Source organism: Pediculus humanus, genomic scaffold, assembly GCF_000006295.1.
Source record: "Pediculus humanus corporis 1103172107524 genomic scaffold, whole genome shotgun sequence".
NCBI lineage: Eukaryota > Metazoa > Arthropoda > Insecta > Psocodea > Pediculidae > Pediculus > Pediculus humanus.
The window spans coordinates 30577-46646 of record NW_002987140.1 but is presented as its reverse complement, the minus strand read 5'-3'; the positions used below and the strand labels follow the sequence as shown (position 1 = coordinate 46646).

The 16070-nt window shown below is 24.5% G+C and overlaps 5 protein-coding genes across 5 annotated transcripts in view; 2 read left to right on the top strand and 3 right to left on the bottom strand.

Moving 5' to 3' along the window:
- Positions 1-703: 703 nt before the first annotated feature.
- Phum_PHUM177400 (P107, putative) lies at positions 704-6933 on the bottom strand (the record flags this gene model as incomplete). Its single annotated transcript, XM_002425110.1, has 15 exons — positions 704-868; positions 980-1186; positions 1287-1465; positions 1518-1641; positions 1747-1926; positions 2038-2082; positions 3144-3308; positions 3398-3590; positions 3689-3907; positions 4017-4195; positions 4351-4430; positions 4521-4649; positions 5847-6037; positions 6178-6515; positions 6799-6933. The coding sequence occupies 15 exons, from the start codon at positions 6931-6933 to the stop codon at positions 704-706; spliced, it is 2529 nt and encodes an 842-aa protein (XP_002425155.1).
- Positions 6934-7863: 930 nt separating this feature from the next.
- Positions 7864-8901, bottom strand: Phum_PHUM177390 (uncharacterized protein; the record flags this gene model as incomplete). The annotated part of the gene is made up of 2 exons (XM_002425109.1): positions 7864-8691; positions 8833-8901. The coding sequence occupies 2 exons, from the start codon at positions 8899-8901 to the stop codon at positions 7864-7866; spliced, it is 897 nt and encodes a 298-aa protein (XP_002425154.1).
- An 841-nt stretch (positions 8902-9742) lies between these two features.
- Phum_PHUM177380 (dual specificity protein phosphatase, putative) lies at positions 9743-10457 on the top strand (the record flags this gene model as incomplete). The annotated part of the gene is made up of 2 exons (XM_002425108.1): positions 9743-9861; positions 10019-10457. The coding sequence occupies 2 exons, from the start codon at positions 9743-9745 to the stop codon at positions 10455-10457; spliced, it is 558 nt and encodes a 185-aa protein (XP_002425153.1).
- Positions 10458-12080: 1623 nt separating this feature from the next.
- On the top strand, positions 12081-12382 carry Phum_PHUM177370 (uncharacterized protein; the record flags this gene model as incomplete). The annotated part of the gene is made up of 2 exons (XM_002425107.1): positions 12081-12234; positions 12360-12382. The coding sequence occupies 2 exons, from the start codon at positions 12081-12083 to the stop codon at positions 12380-12382; spliced, it is 177 nt and encodes a 58-aa protein (XP_002425152.1).
- A 174-nt stretch (positions 12383-12556) lies between these two features.
- Positions 12557-16070, bottom strand: part of Phum_PHUM177260 (protein pigeon, putative) — a gene marked incomplete at both ends in the record, with an annotated part of 4120 nt that continues 606 nt past the window's right edge. Inside the window, 13 exons of the mRNA XM_002425106.1 lie at positions 12557-12651; positions 12777-12803; positions 12879-13094; positions 13161-13375; positions 13453-13637; positions 13716-13898; positions 13969-14172; positions 14246-14422; positions 14504-14856; positions 14934-15074; positions 15170-15341; positions 15410-15645; positions 15729-16020. Of these exons, the coding sequence (XP_002425151.1) occupies positions 12557-12651; positions 12777-12803; positions 12879-13094; positions 13161-13375; positions 13453-13637; positions 13716-13898; positions 13969-14172; positions 14246-14422; positions 14504-14856; positions 14934-15074; positions 15170-15341; positions 15410-15645; positions 15729-16020 (2496 nt within the window). The remainder of the gene's footprint in view (positions 12652-12776; positions 12804-12878; positions 13095-13160; positions 13376-13452; positions 13638-13715; positions 13899-13968; positions 14173-14245; positions 14423-14503; positions 14857-14933; positions 15075-15169; positions 15342-15409; positions 15646-15728; positions 16021-16070) is intronic.

Below are 16070 nucleotides of genomic sequence, written 5' to 3'. Positions count from 1 at the left end.
TACTCTGATAAATTTTATTTAATAAATTTTTCATGTTAAAAAATTGCATTTTATTATTATTATCATCAAAATTTTACTTTTACTTTAAAAAAAATTGTAATAATTTTTGTTTAAAACATTAAAAAAAACTGTAATGTTAATAATTCATGGAAAATATATATATATAATTTATAAATGGTGCAATTAATGTGTGCTACACGTGTTTAATTAAAAATAAATGATAATTAATTATTTTTAAATTAAAATAACAATAATAACCCTAATTTTTATTTATTTGTTCGGCTACAAATTTTTTTTATTACTAATATAATTACTTTAATAGTAAATATTCATACTAATCAATATATTTATAGTATATTGATATACAGAAAGTTTTTCAGAAGATTATAGTGTTAAAACGCACCAAAAAATAAGATTCAGGTTTTCTTTTTCTATTCTTTTCCTATTGCACTTTCATCAGTCTAATAATAAATAATAGTCGAATTTTGAAAAAAAAAATAAATTTTTGTGTTCCAAGTACGAATCTTTTACTTTTTTGTAATAAATTTTTTAAATTATTATGTAAATTTGAAAACATTTGTAAACGAGAAAAGACTTTAAAGTTAAAAATATGGCGGCGAGAAAAATAATCAATATTTATAAACAGAAAATAATGTACAGTAAGTGAAATAATTTTTTTTTTTTTTTTTTTTAAACTAAATTTTTATAGACTTTCACCTCGACGATCGTCTATAACATTTTGAATTCTTCGTTTACTCGAATTGACATTCCGTGATATTCCCGTGGTTACTCCATCCGTAAAATCTGTCAAATTCCTTTTTACCATTATTCCACTATCATTTATCATATCGTTGATTGCCCTTAGATCCTGAAATAAATTTCAATGAATGTAACAAAAAAAAAAAAAAAAACTTGTTTAAATATCTTATTAAGAGATAAACTTTTTCGGAACAAAATTTAAATTTTATTTTAAAACTACCTTAGCCGGACTGCGATTTACGCAATAAGTTAATGCCTGGGATCCGGACGACAAATTAAACGAAGTGTCTAACGGTCGAACGTAAACAGAATGTTTCTGCGAAACAATGAATACTGGATGTTTTTGTGATACTCTTCTCATCGGTGATTTAGAAGTTGATCTACCTTTGGGGATAGGGGAAAGAAGTTGAAGGCTAACGTCGGATTGCTACACAAAAAAAAAAAAAAGAAAAGAAAAAGAAACGATTGTCATTATCATTATTATGTGACAAAAAAATAACTAATAAATGCTAAAATAATTAGTCAACCTGATTAGAGCGAAACCTATTGACGAAACTTTGTACAGTCGCAACATAAACAGAATTATAAAATTTAATTAAATCTCCTCTCTCTTGATTATCGTAAGAGGTTGACGTACCAGCTAAATTATTAGGAGTTAAAGGAACACTTGATATACCATTTCCTTTGTTGGAATTTTCATTATTACCTATAAAATTTATTTTGTAAAGTTAAAAAATTGTTAACCTGATAATAATAACGTTTAAAAAACTTACCTAAAGCAGTCTTTGATAATAAAACACTTCTGTAGACATGCGATGCTGCCTGAGGTTGAAATCTGTAGCATTTCATTATTTCCATAAACGACCTTTCCGTTGGTTCAAACTTGAAAAAAAAATAAAAATGATAATAATAATAATAGATTAGTGTCTAAGACAAGGCCAACAAATATATAAAAAAAAAAAAGAAACTTACATCGGTATGAGCCACTTTGCATATAACATAAATAGAGCACATTAATATTTGATCCAAATGTCGATCTTGCATTAATTCGATATGATGAACGATGCAATGTTCGAAACATGTCCAAATTTTTTTCATTAAACTTATATCTTTTATACCTAATTTCACACACAAATCTTGCATTCGTACCGATGATAGACTATAAAACTAAAAAAAAAAAAAAAAATTATATCAATAATTATTTATAAAAAAATAATAATAATAAAAACCACGATTTTGATATTTAGTGGGAAAGAAAAATAATAAAAATAACAATACCTTTCTAAAAAAAATACTAAGTGACCCAGTTCGTTTTGGTTTTTCCTCAACCAATTCTTCTTTCAAAGGATTACATCTTGTCACGCTGTTTTTCGCTCCAACTAAAAAAAAAAAACAAAAAATTAAATTAAAAATTTTTAAAAACCAACTGCGGTGATTTCTTTTTTTTAATAAACATATCAATGAATCAGATATTTTCATTTTTTCAGCAAATTCCTCAAAATATACGTATACATATATTTCTACGATTTATGTATGATAAAATGTAATAAAAGCCATGTTAATTCAAAGTGATATTACCCTATGAAAACAAAAAAAAAAAAACCTAAACTAAAACAAAATTTAAAAAAAACATTATGTTAAAAAAAAAAAAAAAAAAAAATACTAAAAGGAAATAAAAATAAACTAAAATTAAATTATCAAAAATACAAACCTAAATAAAAAAATTTTTAAAAAGAAAAATTACCTACGAAAAATAAAACATAAAAACTAACTTTTAAAAAATAATCAAGACTATAAATATAGGAAAAACGGTTAAATTAGGAAAAATCGTTTTTTCTTTTTTTTTTTTAGCAAAAATCAGTTTCACATAACCAAACCATCATTTACACAACATTCAACTTGAGAGTTTTCCCGATTTTAATCATAGGCATATCAGCCTCAGATGCACTTCGATATCCGCAAAGTACTTGTAATATTTCGGACTCTCCGATTAATTCATTCATTCATTCACTCATTCATTCAACCATTCAAATACTTAAATTTATCTTACACAAAATTCTTACCCTGAAATTCCTAATTTCACTTATTAATTAACAGGCTTTTTGGTAAATCATCATTTTTATTCACAATTAAATTATTTTCGTTTGCAGGAATGTTTTAAGAACTTACTATAATTATTTTGCAGGACGGATTGTCCCGGCCTAAGAACTCTCATGTTAGATTCTCCTTGCCTGGTTACAATGGGAGAATTGAATCGTTCCGATAAAGTTGCTCCGGGAGAAGGATCTGAAATAAATTTTGTAAAAATAAAATTTAATAAAAACGAACAACAAATTACGAAAACTAAAAAATATTAACTTACTAGTATTAGGAATTTTTTGAACAGAAGCATTTAAAACATAATTATTTTGCGAATGACTTTCATCCATGATTTGTGATGGTAAAAGTACATCTTCGCATTTTGGTATAGTTGTCGATTCATTTTTAAGAGCTATCCATAACGGGCTACTATTTTGCCAGACCAAAGTTTCTAATATATTTTCTTCAACCTGTATAAAAACAAAATATGCTTTCTTACGACATTGTCGTTAATTGTTTTATTCAAAAATCAAGTTTTTAGAGTGCTAGAGCTACCAACCATGCTTAAATATTTAACAATAACTCTAGGTAATTGATCCTCAGTTCGAAGAACCATTTCAATAACTTTGTAAAAATAATATGATTCAATGTTGAGAGCATTCAATATCCACGGAAATGATTTTTGAGAATTATAAGTATAAATAATAATTTCCAACGAACAAGCAAAAAGACACTGGTGTACTATATTCTGACTTAATATTACTATTTTAAAATTAAAAAAAAAAAAAAAAAAAACTTGTTAAATTTTAAAATTACCGGAAAACAAATTTTTTGAACGTTACAAACAAACCTCCTTACATTTAAATTAACGTCAGGTTTTATTTTTTTTTCATACAGCAATATATTTTCTAACAACTTATAAAATAATTTTTTTGCTAAAACAAGTTTATCATCGTAAAATATAATGGCGGGTGTGTGATCGTTTGGCTGATTGTACGCCTCTCCAAATTTTTTACCCAGTTCATTTACAATAAAATCAATTTTTTCTTCCGGATTTTCTTCACAAGTCCTGTTTTAAAATAATTAATAATTAATTTTTTTTTTTTTTAAATAATTGAAATAAGTGAGAAAAAAAAAAAAAAATTTTTTTTTTAAAAATCGATCACAAAAATAATTACGCGTATATTTCGTAGAGTTTTTCACTTGGATGAGCCTGTCTTCCTTCTAAAATAGTTTTAAGACGATTAATTGCTTGGGTTGCCGTTGAAAGAGCCGTATTTTGACTAGTGCTAGTTTCCCTTTCATCATTTTTTAACCATTTTTTACCGGTCAATGGACTAGGCGGAGCTAATGACTTCTATAAAAAAGTACAAATATTTATTTTAGGTTTAAAATCAAACCTACTAAAAATAATTATATAAAGAATATATAAAATTTCACGTGATACAATTCGATAATTTAAAAAAACGTAAATAAATTTAATTAATTAATTAATTAATTACTTACACTCACAGATTCGGATTGAGAATTTTTTTTCCCTTCGTCACCATCCATGTTATCTAATGTTCCAATATCTTCATTAGCTTCATCGCCTATAACAATAAACAAAAATTATTATTAAAATACATCCTAAATTTTTTACATAATAACTTTTTGCTAAGCAAATAAATGCAATTACTTACTTAAGAAAATTCTTTCGTCAAATTCCCCAACGCTTAACGTGTATTTATCATAAACTTTATTAATTTCTTTAAAATTAGATTCAAAATAAAGAGGATCTAATAAACTTGTAAATCCCGCATCAGCATTCCCTTTTAAAATCTTTTTTCAAATATTTCATTAACGTGATTTTCCAACATATCTTTGACACTTTTTGCTCGACAGAAATGCCATCATGTTTTTTACATAATACATCAATTATACTGTTGGCTTCAGCAGGTGGAGAATAATTAGGACTATTGAAATCCGAAGGTAAACCTAAAAAAAAAATTTTTTTTTTTTTTTATATGAAACGTTTAAGAAGTTAAAAATACAAATTAGAATTCGTATTTTTTAATTAATTTATTTTTAAACTATTCACAGTCTTTTTTTTCAAAGTTTCCTTATTGATGTGTCATAAATATATATGTTGAATTCTTCTCTTATTCCATTAAAACAAAAATTTGAAATTTGACATTAAAAAAAATAACAAAAGAAAAACAAAAAATCGAATAAAATACTGAGCTTATTTATTGGAGAAAAAGAAGATGTAATTATTGAAAAATTTCTTATTTCATCGGCAACTTTTTATCAACTTTTTATCATCGGACTTTTGGAGAAAAATTTTTATTTAAAAAAAATATGTATGTATCGTTTTCATTTTTTTTTTTTTTATTTTAAATACATTCAAATATTCACTTTCAGAAAACATTATGAAATAATTAAAATACCTAGCTGAATTTTTGTTAAATTTTAAATTTAAATTTTTATGATTAATTTCGGTACCTAATAATAATGTTCATTTTGAAACAAAACTTTATCATAAATAATAAAATGAACATTTATAAAATATGTATTTCACGTCAATTATTAAAGTAGTATAAATTTTTTTTTTTTTTAGAAGTCAAAAATTATTTTTTATTAATTTAGTTCTGAAAATGAAGTAATAAATAATTAATTATTAATATAATAAAAATAAAACTAAAAGATAAATTTACAATTTTTAAAGATGATTTAAACAGTTTTTGTACAGTTCAAAAATTTACAAAATTAACTTAAATTTATTTTCTCTTAGCAATTTTGTTTAGCTTCATAAAAATAATGTTTATTATTTGTATTAAAAAAAATATTTTTAATAATTTCGATTCTGTAATTCGAATTTTTTATATGTGATTCAATTATATTAATCAAAATGTACATTAAACAAAATCAAAAAATTAAGCAAGAGTATTTTGTATTTATGGACTTCATATAATAATAAAAATTAAAAACACCCCAATAATAAGAATAATAATAAATGTTACTATTACCTTCAAATTTTGGATTAAGTAAGTCTTTTCGATTTGCCAATAATGCATTAGAGTACATCAAATCACAGCAGGCTAAAAGCAAGTGATAAGAACTAACAAGATCTACAGCGACAGCAGTAAAACTTCCTTTAATAGTTATATATAGTGTCCAACAAAAATTAAAAAGTCTAGAACTAGAACATGGAAAATTTCTGCAAAAAGAAAATTATTTAAAATATTAAAAAAAAAAATTTTTATACGTACAAGTAAAAAATTTAAAACAATTAATTTTAAAGTGTAATTTTTGAATATGTTTACTAATACATTAAATTTTTTTAAATATGAAACTTACCTAGGTTTTTTAGACTTATGTTGATATATTTCTGGAGTCGGCTCATTAAAAATATCGAGAAACATTTGTTTATATCTAATAAAAATAACTTTGGAAACTTCATATTTCCTTTCCAAATGGTCAAATTTAGAACGAAATTCTTTTGGCAAATTAGCCATATCTGCCCATTTTTTACATTTTTTAAAGAATTGAATAAGGCTTAAATTGCACTGCCTTAAAAGTCTTGTAAGACTTACTAAATTTCCTTCTATAAAAATAGGAGGATTTCCTAAAGTAGGAGTTTGAGATCTTCTACAAGCAACATAAAGTGCACAACAAAGCCAGTGTAACTGATCTCCCTAAAACAAATAAACAAATAAACTAATAAAACCGTAAAATTAAAAATTTTATTTGTATATTTATTTTAGTGAATTATTGTCAATGAAAAACAAACATTTGAAATGTAGATTAATTTGGTAATTTGTGATGATTGTTTACACAGACTTGACGGTAAATTCAAAGAATTACACCTATAGTAAATTGTCTTTACTATAACCATTTGTTCTAACGATATTGCATTTACTATCTTTTTGAAATTGACAAAAATTAATTGATTTTTACTTAAAATGTTTTGCTTTTTACCTCTAGAGTATAATTTTGCTTCATTCCTAAGTAACTTTTCCAAGCATCGTCAGCAGCTGCTTTATCCATATTTAAAGAAGTGCACAATTTATGATGTCTTTCATAAGTAACTTGATCTTCCTCTTCTAATTCCATTTTTAAATATATTTTAGCTAAATTATAACAAAACTTTCAATTTTAAAAACTAAAGTAGATCAAGCCACTTACTGGGCTGGGTCTAATTGATTTCTGCTTAACTGGTTTAAAGAACATCAAAATTTTCGCGGGAATCCGAAATTCTTCCGCTTAAAAAAATAGTTCTTTTTTAAATTTTAATTTGAACGTTTATTAAATTTTTTATTTACCGAAAAACATTTAAAATTAATAAATAATAATATTTTTTAAATTATAATTTTAAAAAAATTAAAAATAGCAATCAAACTTACGATAAAAAAAAATGTAAAATAAAAAAAATGGTTGCCATTGGAGGCCAATTTCAAGGCGCGAAATGCTACGACGTGGCCATAGATATAAAACTTTTTAGGCGGGTTTTTTACTGTTTATACTTTAGTCAATTGGAAAATTTTATTATACTTCTGTTTAAGATATTACTTTTGTTTTTAACAAATAACTTAAATTAAAATTAAAATTTTAAGCTTTTTCCTCTCAATTTATTTATTACTCACTAAACAAAAATCTTTAATTAAAAGAAATTAAATATATTAACGTATTACGTATGTAATTTCCAAATAATTTTCAATGATAATGACTTTTAAAACAAATGAATCCATAATTAATAATCAATCAATTACTATAACTTTGTTCACCTTTTTTGAATTTTTATAGCTTACTGTTAACCATAATAACTTTTTGTTTAATCTTTTTGGAAAGGTGTAAATAAAAAAATATTGTATTAAATATTGTATTTATGTTATTGTATTAAATATATTTTTTTTAAATGCATTATTGTACTTATTTATTTTTTATTTTTGAAAATCATAAACAAAAATTACTTTATACATTACAATTAATAAAATAAAAAAGTTCTTTAAAATAAAAATTTTTTTGAATTATATAACACAGTTATTAATTATAAAATGGATTATAAGTGACCCAATGGGCTTTTATTTGTTTATCTGCACTTTTATGAGAAGTGAATATGGACTTAAAAACCTCAGTTGCCTTTGGATCTTTGGCAACACTATAGTCTAACTTTGTTTTCTTAAATTGTGGATCTTCAATTTGCATATTAACTCCATTATTAGGTCTTTTTATGCAGTGTTTGGTTGAATTCGAACATTTCGATACTGAATTACTTTTATTAGACAATGAAAGTTCAGAATTTGAACTTTCTCCCTCTGCATTAAGTTTACTACTATCTGCCAATTTTTTGTTGATTTTGTCCTGTTTCTTTTTAGCTTTTAATTCTTTTTGCCTTTCTTTCATTAAATCAGACATTAGCTGCAAATCTTCATCTGTACCATTAAGAATTATTATGTCATTATTAGAAAATGGTTTTTGACATTTATGACATATTTTAGTCTTTACAGCTTTAAGTGCTCTTTCAGATATGACACATCCACAAGACCAAAAGTACACAAATCTGTACTTTCCATTCATTTCTAAACCAATTACTGGACATATGTATGGAGAAACATTGTCGTTATATGAATCACCTTTTGTATCAGAATCTTTAAAAGCTGGATTATTAGTTAAATTAAGTTCTTTCACTTCACGTAAATTTTTAATGTGTTTAAATCCATCGGGCAATCCAGATTGATCAAGAAGCGATTCTAATATGGCCATTTTATTGTATAACCTTCCAAGCTGACAAGCAACGATAGGCGCTTTTAACGGCTCTTGGGTGATTGCACAATGTCCCCATTTAAATGACAATTCAGATTGTTTATCTTTCTGAAAAAGGATAAATCAAAAATGAACTTATTGTTTAAAAAAATTTTAACATTTAATCAATATAAGCATAAAACTTGTTAATTTTGTTTAAAAAATTTTTAATAAATAAATTAGAAAAAATATTATATTTAAAAAACTTACTTGTTCTGGTTTTTTTTTAGTCCTCACTAATTCATCTCTTTTAGGAATAGTTCCTCCATCACAACCCATTTTTTTTTAAATTGTTGCGAATGTCAACTGAATCACAATAAAATGTCTGCCTTACTACTCTAATTTTGGAAACACTTTTTTTTAAAAAAAATTACAATGAAATCAATTTTAAAAATTTAAATAACAATTAAAATTAAGTTACTAAAAAAAATTTTTTATCAAATTAAATTTTTAAGAATGATACTGATTCCCGTAATAATTAGAAAAAAAATGTTTATGTTCACAGAAAATTAATATTACGCACAAATATAAATAAATACATATCCTTGAACTAGTTTCAAAACTTTTATTTAAAAATTTTAAATTTTATTTTATTTTATATATGAATTTTTTAAAAATTAAAATTTAAAATTTTTTTTAAAAACTTATTTATTGTTGGTTAAATATTATTTTATCATTAATTTTATTAAAGCCAACATACATAATTTACTACAGAAGTAATGCGTAGAATCTATTATGTAGGATGAAAAATTGTTTCTAAAACCGTTGTGTTTTATCAGAACTACTTCTTTCTCATAAAATTTTCTTATTGGCGATTTAAACAATTTTTTAAAAAGGGATTATTATTTTCATTTTTATTTATGAATTTTTTAGTTTGAAGTTCAGAAAGTTATTTTAAATATGCCTTTAAATTGGAAAAATAGAAATTATCCTCACTACTCATTTCCAAGAGATGTATCTCAGGTAAGTTGAAAAAAATTAAATCATTGCTCATAGAAATAATATCTGAATATGGATAATTAAGTTTTTTTTTTTTTCTTTGAAAAAAAATTAAATATTTTAGCACCATACAGAATATTTTAACAGTGGACAAACAACGGCTCAATCTTTGATACAGATAATGCATCAAACCCCAACTTGCGGATCATATTGCAGGCAAAAATATTTTAGGGATGATTATGTTGGAATGTTATACGTTGATTGTGATGAAGTTTATCCAAATATATTTATTGGCGATGGGTAGGCGTCTATAAAAAATTTAATTTAGATTTTTTTTATGATTTAATTAAAAAATTTTTTTTTTTTTTCTAAAAGGAACAAAAATTTTTTTGTCGCATCATGTCAAAGTTTGTTACAAAATTAATAAAAATTTATTTTCAATAATTTTTTTGAATAGGACTACAGCTAAAAATAAGGACTTTTTGAAGAAACTAGGAATTACTCATGTATTAAATACTGCAGAAGGAAAAGCTTTTAGTATGGTCAATACCAATGGGTACTTTTATAAGGATGTCGGAATTAAATATATGGGATTTCAATTGTTGGATCATCCTAGCGTCAAGATTTCGGAATATTTTCATGTCGCTGCTGATTTTATACAAAATGCAATCAATTCAAATGGAATAGTTTATGTACATTGCTTGATGGGTAAGTCAAGATCAAGCACATGTGTTTTAGCTTATCTAATGATTAAATTAGGCATGTCTGCTGCTGAAGCATTAAGAACTGTTAAGAAAAAGAGAGCCATATATCCGAATGAAGGCTTTCTACAACAATTGGCAGATTTAGATAATTTCTTAAAAAAAAGAAGATATGAAAATGCATGGTGCTATTAGGCTCTTAATTATTATTTATTAATTTATTTAATTATTTTATATTAATAAAAATTATTGGCAAAACTTGAAACATTTATTGTTGAAATATTTTTATTTTTAATTTTATTTTAATTTAATGCATATAAAGCAATGTTTTAATTATATTTTTTTTTATTTATTAAAATTTATTTATTTTTGTTCTTAACTATTGTTTCACTTATTTATAAAGTTTTATTTTTATAATTTATTTTTTATTAATTAGTTAAACAATTTCATAAGTTAAATTATTTGCTAAAGCCATCCATTAGACGAGAACAAATATAATTTTTTTTTAAATACAAGCGAAATGCTTTGCATATGAATTTCATAATTTTATTTATTTATTTATTAAAATAAATTTCTTTAAATATGAAATTTGTTTCTATTATTATTATTATTTAATATATTTATTATGTGAAATTTATATTGAGCTTTAACGATTACTTTTCATGACAATTTATTTTTTAAAAAAATTTTTTTATTGATATTAATCGAATTTTAAAAATAATTATAAATTGTGATTAATATTATTATTAATTAGTCATTTAAGTGCCATTTTTTTTTAAATAAGCATTATTTATTTATTTATTGTTTAAATTTTATTATTGATGAATCATATTATAAGCGAGTGTATAAAATTGTAAATTTCTTTTATGCTTAAAAACAAGTTTTATAATTTATCAATACTCGAAATTTTTAAACATCAAATAACTATTCGATATTAATTTTTTTTTTTTTTTAAAACTACTTGCATCACAATAATGCAAAAATACATTTATTAATAATTTATAAAAATAATTTTAAGTCGGCTGTTTTGCATGTTTTTGCAACATTATTAAGTGATATTAGTTTGTAAGTCAATTTTATAAAAAAAGTTTTTCTAATTTTATTCTCAATTTTTTTTTTTACAAATTTCATAATATGCATTTTTTAATTGTTATTAGTTTAGTTATTAATATGTTGAACACCATGCAAAAATTCTACTAAATTTTTTTAAACAACGTTTATAATTGTGATTTTATATAAACATTTATACATTTTTCAAAATTTTAAATAAATAAACAATATTCTATTTTTTTTTTTTTTTTTTTTTTTAAATAAAAAATTTATCAAATTATTTATTAATAATTCCTTCAAGTCACAAACTTTTTTATTAATTAAAACTCATTTTAAAAATTTAATTTTTTTTTCTCTCCATTTTATCATTTGCTTTATTCCCAATTCCATAAATTCTCATTTTAAAAAATTTAATTTAGTGTTATTATTATTATTATTATTAATTATTCTAAATTTTAGTTTTAAGGTAAATAAATCATAATTTTAATAATAATGGTTAATAATAATAAAGATGGGCAAATTTTTAAAAAAATAGAACACCCATTGCCTCCTCATAAATATGTACCACCCTGTATAAAAAAATCATCATTAAAAACTATACATCCTGGAAAAAGACCTCGTTTTTACGGTAATATATTTGTGTAAAAATCACATTTGCAAAAAAAAAAGAAAATTTTATGATTTTTTCTTTTTTTTTCCCCCCCCCTCCCCCCAATAACGGTTTAACGGTTTTTAGATGCATTACCACGGGATTGTAAATTTGCATTCATGACGCCTGAATATTATGCGACCGGTTTTAAAATTTTAGACGTTTATAAATCCGAAGTGGATTTTTCAGAGGGAAGAAGTTTATTTTTTTTAATTGATCCAAAACAAGAGGATAAATGGGGAAATTTGAGGACGCGAATACCGTATGGAGAAGGTAGAATAACAAATTTACCGGGAACCAGGTAAAATTCCCTTTTTAAAAAAAATATCAACAACATTCGTTCCCATTAATAAAAAAAAAAAAAAAAAAAAAAATCATTTTAGAATATTACACTATAGAAATTACTGCTTACGAAACCTGACTCCAGAAAGTACAGCTTCATGGAGGAAATCAATTATCGATTTAGAAAGTATCGATTAATTATTAAATAAATATAAATCCACTTGTAATTATTTTTGCACAAATTTATATTTTTAAATTATAAAAAAAGATTATATATATATATATATATTGAGCGACATGTTGGAATTTTCAATTATTCTTTTTGTGAATCATTTTCTGAAAATATATTTTGTGTTGATGCTATGGTGGCATCAATTAATAAATTAAAATCCAAATCTGTTAGGCTAGCTGAAAGTATTTTGTATAATTTGTAAAAAAAAAATAAATAAATAATAATTACGAAAAAGGTTTAATAATTTATTGACAAACTTTTGCTGTTAATAAATCTAAAAAAGTATCCAAAGGGGATAAACCATCGGCAGATGGAAATGCAGCCAATCCTTAATAAACAATAAATAATAAAAATTATGAATGGAGTACAAAAATGACTAAATTTTTTTAAAATTTTTTCTTACCTTTTGAATTTTTCATTGTTAATTGATGAGAATGAGAAAAACCTTTCGTACGTGAACTTTGAACTCCTGTTAATATATTTAATGCGTGTTCTCGAGCTCTTATCATTAAGCTAACACCATGAGACCAATTATGCAAAAGTCTTTTAGCTCTGGATCTTGGCAATAATAATAATAATTGTAATTTTTTATTTACACCTTCCTCGGTATCTTCAATGTCTGAAAAACATGTAATTATTATTATTCGATACTAATTTTGGTTTTATGAGTAATTGTAAAAATTACCTTGCATTATTTCCTTCATTACGTCGATTTGTAATTCAAATACATTATTTTTTAAATACATTAAAAAATACTGATAAGAAAGAGAAGTAAAACCCAAATAACAAAAAAAGGATGTAAAACCTCTTGGTAATGGATAAGCCAAAGTGTCAGCAGCATTGTAATATCTTTGATAATAAGAAAATAGTATAATTCTTTGTTTTGAAGTCATTTTTTTTCTAAAATAAAAAAATTTCATGTGTTTTTTTTAACACTAGAATTATTATTTTAAAAAAAAAAAAAAAAAATTTCTCACATTAATGAAAATCCTTTTTCTGAACACATATCATCTTCGATTCCAGACATTTTTCCTAACAGGTGACATAATAATTTTGATATTTCTAATTGAGCTGTTACATAACTAGTTGCTACAGGGTTGACGTTAGCAGGATGTTCGTGAAGATTATTTTTTAATAAATGTAAACTTATTTCTCTTAAATTCTAAAATGGAATTTTTTTTTTTTTTTTCAAATAAACACAAATTTAATGCTTTACTTATCCTAAAACAGTTCTTCTTACTATTGAAATAACGTGTTCTTGTTTACTGGCCGTGCAACTTTCCGTTTCCGTGAAGGGAAGAAAAATTTTCATATTAGTTTCAATGCATTTTGATTTTTGATTGGCATCAGAAAGATCTGAATAATGATCTAAAAGGCTTATTCCCGAAGAAATTGGTGTCGTGCACGTTGATAATGCTTCTGGCTAAAATGATTTGCCATCTTTAAATTTTATTAAATGGTTTTAAACGAGTTTATTAAGATTTTATATGAACCTGATAGCATTCTAGAGACATGAGAAGTTTATCAGCTACTTGACAAGGTTTGAATCTGGGCGTCTCCATTAATTTTATTAATTGATCCCAAAGTTTTTTCCATATATCCGTCGCAAACGGAATCAGTCTTTGTCGAGGAGATAATAACATCATTGCTGTATTCCAAAGTATTTCTTGAGTAATCGTACAAGAAACTTTACTTAACTGAATTTAAAAAATAATGTTGATAAAAAAAACTTTTACATACTATAAAAAAGTAACAAATATTTTATACCACCTTGGTTTCGGTTTGTCTTTTCAGTTCAATGCAAGTCATGGGTAAAAGGTTAAGGAGGTGATTGAATTCAGAAGAAAATTTTTTTTTCGCCAAGGAATAAGCTCCTCCAATAAGAATTTCTTGTAAAAATTTAGGAGTATTAATATCAGTCGGTTGTTTTATCAAAATCATTAATGCCTACGGGTTAAAAAGAGCAAAATTTGCAATTCGCGTTAAAAATTCAAAAAAAATTAAGAAAATGTAAAGAATAAAATTTACTTCTTCCACTCTTTCAAAATCAACTGCATGAATTAATAAATAATGTAAAATAGATAATCTATTATTCATTGATTCAATTGTTGATAAACTAGTCATTAAATCTTCGACATCTATTTCAAATTCTAATAAATCCATCGTGTTGAGATCAATCATTATTGTTGGTAATAATTCCGTATCGTCTTCAAATACTGTGGACTCCGTGAATTCACCTTTGATGGTTACCAATCGTGAAGCACTTTGAGGTACCATTGACAACACCCCGTTCATGAGGATGTGGCAAAATGGTTCGTGTGCCAAACCGATATCTAATAAATGAGTAAACAACCCTGCGACGTAAACAACCAAATATTGACCTGAAAAAAAATTATTATTTACTTTAAATCATATCATTTTCAAAAAAAATTTTAACAATAAAAAAAAAGTAGTTTACTTCCTAGAAATGCAAACACTGGTTTCATTGTTTTTGCTTGGCTCCAGGGTACTCCAGGAACAACACTGTGAATTACGCATCCATGATGTAAAAGAGTAACGGAGTAGGCAAAATGAACCGTCGCTTCCGATTTAGGACTATCTATATTTGGTCCTTTTATTGGCTGAACAAAAAATATTTCTTCTTACTTCATATCAACAATTCCTTTTCTTAATTTTTACAATATTAAGTTACACGTGCCTGATACAAATAATGATGGCAAATACATATTGTACCTGATGGATCAGACACGACAATTAAATCAAGAGAACAATCGTGAATTCTTAATGGCAATGGATCGTCTTCGTATATTCTGCAACCCATGTCCTTCGTGCTCGAAATGTTTGGTAAATTCAAAGGTATGTTCAACTAAGAAAAAAAATATATATTCATATTGGAATACAAAAGATTCACAAGTTCAATTTTAAGAATTTTACCACGGTTTCGTGAGGAAGATCTTCGTGAAACTGAAGACAACTCAAAGTTGGTGTTGTTTCTTGTTTTAACAAATCATCACCTTCAACAGAAAGTGATGTTTTTCGAAAATGTATAAAATACAATGACTGAATTTCACAGTCCCATTGTGCCCACATGAAAGACTTTGTTATCTCATCGATTTGAACAATCAATAATTTTTCAGGATTTTCTTTGGTCAATTTGTACAATGATATACCTGTAAAAAAAAAAACATCAGACGAATTACAATCCGTTAAAAGTGTAAAAATAATTTATAAAAAAAAGAAAAAAGAAATTTACATTCAAGATGTATGAATATTAAAAGTTTAGAAACATCTTTAGATTTTGTTTTTAAAAAATTAGTCATTATTTGTTGCTTTCGTTTCAAGCCGAGACATTCTAAATCAATTAATTTTTGAAGAATAGGTTCTTCTTTGTCATTTTTTATGACTTGGGCGATGAAATGTTCATAGTATTCAGTCCCATCTTGATTTTCTTCATTTTTCTTTTTAACAATTAATGACACCAATGAACAACTTTTATTAACCGAAGCTTGAATAATATTTATATTTTCATTTAATTTACACAAAACCTGAAAGATATCAATTTGATTATTAAAAAAGAAAACTTCAAATAACATGA